The following is a 6,000-nucleotide window of genomic DNA, read 5'->3' on the forward strand; positions in this document are numbered from 1 at the left end:
GAGGATAGCAAGAGTTGTATTATTTTAAAGCATTTATGAACTCCTTACTTTTTTTTTTTTTGCAGGTTAGATGCTTTCCAAATAAAACCTGTTAGCTAGAAGAAGCTCAATAAATGTTGTTAAACTAGATTAAATTGAATGAGAAATTGAAGAAGGAGTTAGACTTGAAAAAGAAAAAATACTGTTAATAACCATTAAATAAAGGACAAAATTTAAAGATATATGCTTGTATGCTAATAGGAGAGCATACTAAGGAAATGGTGCAAAAAATAAAATCTGGGAGTCTTAAGATGGAAAATTTCAAGGAGGAATAGGATTTTATTAACCTATTCAATTAAGAAGTCATCAGCTAAGAAAAACGGGGAAATCACTCAAAAATATTCTAAGGCAAAATATAGAAAAAAGGTTGATGGCAAGGGGCTTGATTTACAGACTTGAATGACAATCCTAAAGAATAGTGATTAATGTATAAAGAAAGGATATGTAGATTAGACATAGTAGTATCAAGAGATAACAAGTTAATAGTGTATTGGCAAAGGAAAATTAGGGAATAGCCAGACAAAATTAATGTTTTTGATACTAGACTGATAGATGGAAGGTATCATAAAGGAAAAAAGATGAAATCATAATGAATAAAGAAAGCAAAAAAGACGAGCACCAGAAAAATTTAAAATGGGAAAGGTTAGGAATACATTCGCATTTTACACTACAGTTTCATTTTGATATTCAAATTGAAAGAATAGTAGATAACCAACAGAAATGTGGAAAGAATGATAATGCAAGATGAGATCACAACAAATTTCTTGGGGCTTAAAAAATATATTTGTATGTCACCCTGGGATATTTTTCTAATAAAAAGCTTATAAAGATAAATGAGACAATATATATGAAAGATCTTAGAGTTCTTAGGAGAGTTGCTATATATAGCCAAATTATAATTCACAAACTCTTTAGTAAGCAGAAGAGTAGAAAGTTATGTTTTCTTTTCATATTGTGTAAGAAAGTTAATTAAAACCAGTGGTATTTGAAGATCTTGACATAATTAAGAAATTAAGTAGAAATAACTACGTAAAGTGTATTTTTTGTTGTTGTTGAAGTCTCTCATATGAGTTTTTCCAGTTTGTTGCTTGTCTTTTTAATTTCAAGTTAGGTTTAATTTGGTGTAATTTACGTATACAAATTGACAGTTTTTGTTGTATAGTTCTAATGAGTTTTAACAAAGGTACACAGTCATGCAACCACTATCACAAAGTCTGTATTTTAAAATGAAAAAATTATAGGAATTGATAATTTATATGTCAGAATCAATTAATATAAGCAGTTGCCAAGATTTTTAACATTGGTAATTTATATATGTCAGAGTCAATGAAAATATAAGCAGTTGTTGAAATTTGTAAGGATTATGTGAAAAAAATTGGTTAGAAGTTATGTGTATGAATGTCACTGAATTGTATACTTAAAAATGGTTCAAATGGCAAACGTTTTGTAAAATATATTTTACCACAATAAAAAAGGGAATAAATACCTAAGCTCAAAAGTGATGTATATTTATGTATTTATATGTGTATGTGTGTGTGTATATATATCTGTGTGTGTATGTATAGTTTGACTTAGTATACTGTATTTTATTTCCTGTTAGATGTTCTAAAGTAGATTGCCACAAAGTTGCTAGCTATATGTAACATCAGATCAATTTTTGTATGCTCATGCCTATATATAATTCAGCACCTTTGGAGCTGTGTGGATGTATATCTGTAGCAAATAACATTTTGGCCATTTCAGGGGCACTTTTAAACTACTCTAATTTTAACATATATTCATCCGTGAACTCAGTCAAAGTCTCTACGTAGTGATAAAGGATGTCCATCTACACTGTATCAGGGAATATGGTCACCTTTTTTTTAGGCTCTAGTACAAGAAGTGAAGGATAGTTGGCCTTAAACAAAGATTAGGAAAATAAATCGTAAATTGGTGAGGTAAGATATACCTTTTAAGAAATATGTTTAGGATATGGAAGAGTCGGTGTTTGTATTACATCTCACAAAGTAGGTCATCTCTATATTTATTCACCTTTTACATCCTTGATTCTTTTCAGGGATCAGTTTGTTAATGATAATTTATCTGTGATGATAAGATCATGGTGCTCTTTAGTCCAAGAACACTTATGATCTTTTGAACTATGTAGTTGGCTGCCCTCTTAAACATGGCCATAGACTGCACACTTGATTTTGATGAATACTTCATGAATCTGTCAGAAGGGGGAAGGCTTTGAAAGAATGTGATTACTGCTATTGAAAAAATTAAATACCCTGTATACCTTTAGTCCTTATTTTCTGTCTCACTCAATTTATCTAGCAAATGCTCATTAAATTCCTTAGATATTTGCTAACAGTTGGGGATATGAAGATAAATACAGTGTTTATCCTCAAGAGCTTGAAGTATAGTGGGGGAAATAGCTAAGTAAATACAGTTACAATGTGGTATGAGAAGTGTCACCTTTTTATTGATTTATTCAACACATTTATTGAGAACTTTGTGCTGGGCATTATTCTGGGTATTGGAGACACAGCAGGAAACAGGTAAATAAAATTCTTTCTCTTATAGAATTTACATTCCGTAGAGGGAGACGGATAATAAACAAAAAATATGATAATGTTAAGTGGCACATGGATAATTAAAATAAGATCATGTTGTAGTAAGTGACTGGCCACTTTTGTTTGGGTGGTCAGGAGAGGCTTCTTTAGGATGTGACCTTTAAGCCTTAATCTGAAAAACAAGAAGTAGCCAGAGACATGAAGTTCAGGGGAAGAATATTTTAGGCATCAGGAATAGTTGTTGTCAAGGCCCAAAGATTGGCTTGAGTTTGTTATGTTCAAATGAAAGGAACAAGGTCAGCTTGGTGGTTGTTGAGAGGAAGGATAAGGAGAGAATGCTAGATGATTAGGCTGAAGAGGTAGGCACGGGCCAGATCATCTAGTCTTTGTATGGTTATGGTTAGGAGTTTGGCCTTTTAGTGTAAGTGGAATGGAAATCCATTAGAATATTTTAAACGTGGAGTAGCATGAACAGGTGACATGAAAAAAGAATTACTCTGGCTACTGGGTGGAGAATAAATAGAAGTGGAAAACATATTAGGAGACTTGCAATGGTCCAGATGAGAGGTGATGGCGGCTTAGCCTAGCAGATGATAATGGAGAGTGAGTTAAGTGGTGGCGTTCAGGGTATGTTTTGGTGGTACTGTCTCACTGGGCTTGCTGATGTGGATATAGAAAGGTAATAGAGAGGATTCAAGGGCAACTCCTGGATATTTGGTTTGAACAGCTGAGTAGATAGTGATGCCTTTTATTTTGGAAAGATAGGGGACGAATAGGTTTGAGGTACACTCAGCATTCAAGAGAAGATGTCTTGTAGACATTTGAATGTATGAGTCTGGAGCCCAGGGGAGAGATTTGGGAGCTAATGGCATGAAGATGATATATAAAGCCATGCAACTGCATGAGGTCATTCATTAATAGCTTTTAAGGACACATACCTAGTAATTGGCATAGTTAGGATTCAGACTTCGATTTAAAAAAAAAAAAAAAAATTTTTTTTTTTTTTTTCAATTTAACTGACCCCAAAATCTGTTCTCTTTTCGTCAAACCAGATTACCTCAACATATTTTCATATTTAGGTAGTCTAAAAAATACTTTCTCAAAAACTTTCTCACTACAGGACCGATAGCGATAATTAGTTCATACTTAGGATGTTATTTTCTCCTGTAAGTAATGTTGTACTAGTAATTATTTTCTTATAATGTAGATCGGTAATGGAGCCCTGGTGGCACAGTAGTGCTACTGCTTCTCACTGTCTTCAGGGTTACAGCTTTCTCTCTCTGTCTCCTGCTTCCAGGAGCTTCTCAGCGCAGGGGGGGTCCAAAGGACGCACTTTGTGCTCTTGGCTGTTTGTCCTTGGTGATGGTGGGTTTCTCTCTTCCCTGCCTCTGGGGTGGCTCATTTCAAACCCAGTGGGATTGCAAAACTGACCAATCCCTTTGGTGGGCCACAGTTACCATATCTTCACAGTCCAGCTCAATCACCTGGGTGGGAGTTATAAGACCCTGAAGAGAAAGGCCACAGAAAAGCAATCCCTTATACTGCAAGCCGCTCCTTAGAAATTGTATGGGGCAGTTCTACTCTGTCCTATAGGTTTGCTATGAGTCAAAATCTACTTGAGGGGAACAGGTTTTGTGTTTTTGGTTTTTTTTTTTAGATTGTAATGCTCCATTTATAGACCATTAGTAGTGAGGTAGATTAATTTAATTTTTTTTTTAATATATAACTAAAGGGAAAACTAAAAAATTTTCTGTTGAGGCCATCTCTATGATTATTTATGTTTTCTTCAGAAAGCTAAGTTACTTTAAAAAAAAACTTTAGAACTGGTAAAATTAAAGTTACACATATTGTTAATGTATTGTTGGGATATCCAGTCATCCCTTTGTTACCTTAGCACCACAGCGAAATCCTTGGTGCCTTGATAGCAGTGTGTATATCTGTTAAAGCACTTACTAAATTGTGTTTAGTAATTTATGTTTTGTATCCATGTCTTAGAGTATCTTTCTTGTTTTTCTGTCCCTAGCATCAGCATAGTTCCTGGCACACTGGAGACCTACTTTATTTATTCAGTGAATGAATTAATGAATAAAATGAATATTATCCATTGTACCTTTATTACTTTAACACATTTAATTGGTAATCATATGACAAAAAATTTGTTTTGATTCACCTCAGAATAATATAACTATTTAAAAAAGCAAGTCATAAAACTAGCAAATCATACTCTAAAATATTTTTTTTCCTATCTTACAGTAGGAACTCTTAAAATTCTATAGCATTGGGGTAGGATTTTTTTCTTCTGTGACTTTTTTCTTTTAAATTAATGAATAAAATATTTTTTGAATATACTATATTTTCTACCATAAAAGTTAAATGCCATTCATGATACTCTCATTTCTCCTTTTACCTTAGGCCTACAGAACTAGATGCTCTGGTATTTGGGCATTTGTATACCATTCTTACCACGCAGTTGACTAATGATGAACTTTCTGAGAAGGTGAAAAACTATAGCAACCTCCTTGCTTTCTGCAGAAGAATTGAACATCATTATTTTGAAGATCGTGGTAGCTCATCTATCAGGTTGTCTTAGAATTACTTGTGAATTTAGTTATTATTTTTTAAAAAAATCTAACCTTTAAAGTATATATTACTTGAATGTTATAATAGATAGTGGTATCAGAGTTTTAAAACCAAAAACACTGCTTTGGAAACCTCAAAACAAATTATATATTGTATTCTTTACATGTGCTTTCTACTGTTCTTTCTGTACACATTAAAATAATTCTGAATTATTCCATTTGACATATTGTACTCTATATCCTGAAATCTTTTTCCTTGAAATGTGTATGCATATAAAAAATAAAGTTTAACTAACTATATGGGTGTTATATTTACTTTCTTTTCTTTTGAAAACCACTCACTAAGCTTTATACATGTGGAATAAACTGCTTTTTCAAAAGCAAGTGACTTGTATTATATACTCCAAGATTATTTTGCTAGGTACATAATCATGGGAAAAATATTCTTAACAAGTATGCACTTAGAAAATGTGAACGTTTACATGGCTATTAATTCCTGTAACAGATTAACTTTTAAAAACATTTTTCATATAGAAATGTAATTGCCTTAAAAACGTTTACCATAGCAGCTATAATTTACATTTGATAAAGAGATCTTTTTTTTTTTTTTTGGTACAAGCACATTTTAATAATGCCATTTTATTTCTTTTGTAGGATAGGGAGGATAGTTTTCACAGAAATATCAACAGGAATTTCTGTATAAGCACTAATGATTATATTTTGTGTCTTCAAGTTTTCTACTTTATAAATAAAACCAAGGATGCTATAATCAGATGTAAAAATCATTTCTTGAAAATATGTAGAATAATACTTTTATATACCAAACA

The 6,000-nt window shown here is 32.4% G+C and overlaps 1 protein-coding gene across 4 annotated transcripts in view; it reads left to right on the plus strand.

Moving 5' to 3' along the window:
- Nucleotides 1-5,438, plus strand: part of MTX2 (metaxin 2) — an 87,530-nt gene extending 82,092 nt beyond the window's left edge. For all 4 annotated transcript variants that reach the window (XM_049887518.1, XM_049887519.1, XM_049887514.1 and 1 more), the window contains one exon: nt 5,007-5,438. In XM_049887518.1, the coding sequence (XP_049743475.1) occupies nt 5,007-5,184 (178 nt within the window). In that variant the 3' untranslated portion in view covers nt 5,185-5,438. The remainder of the gene's footprint in view (nt 1-5,006) is intronic.
- The last annotated feature ends 562 nt before the right edge of the window (nt 5,439-6,000 follow it).

The sequence above is a fragment of the Elephas maximus genome, chromosome 6 (assembly GCF_024166365.1).
Source record: "Elephas maximus indicus isolate mEleMax1 chromosome 6, mEleMax1 primary haplotype, whole genome shotgun sequence".
Classification (NCBI taxonomy): domain Eukaryota; kingdom Metazoa; phylum Chordata; class Mammalia; order Proboscidea; family Elephantidae; genus Elephas; species Elephas maximus.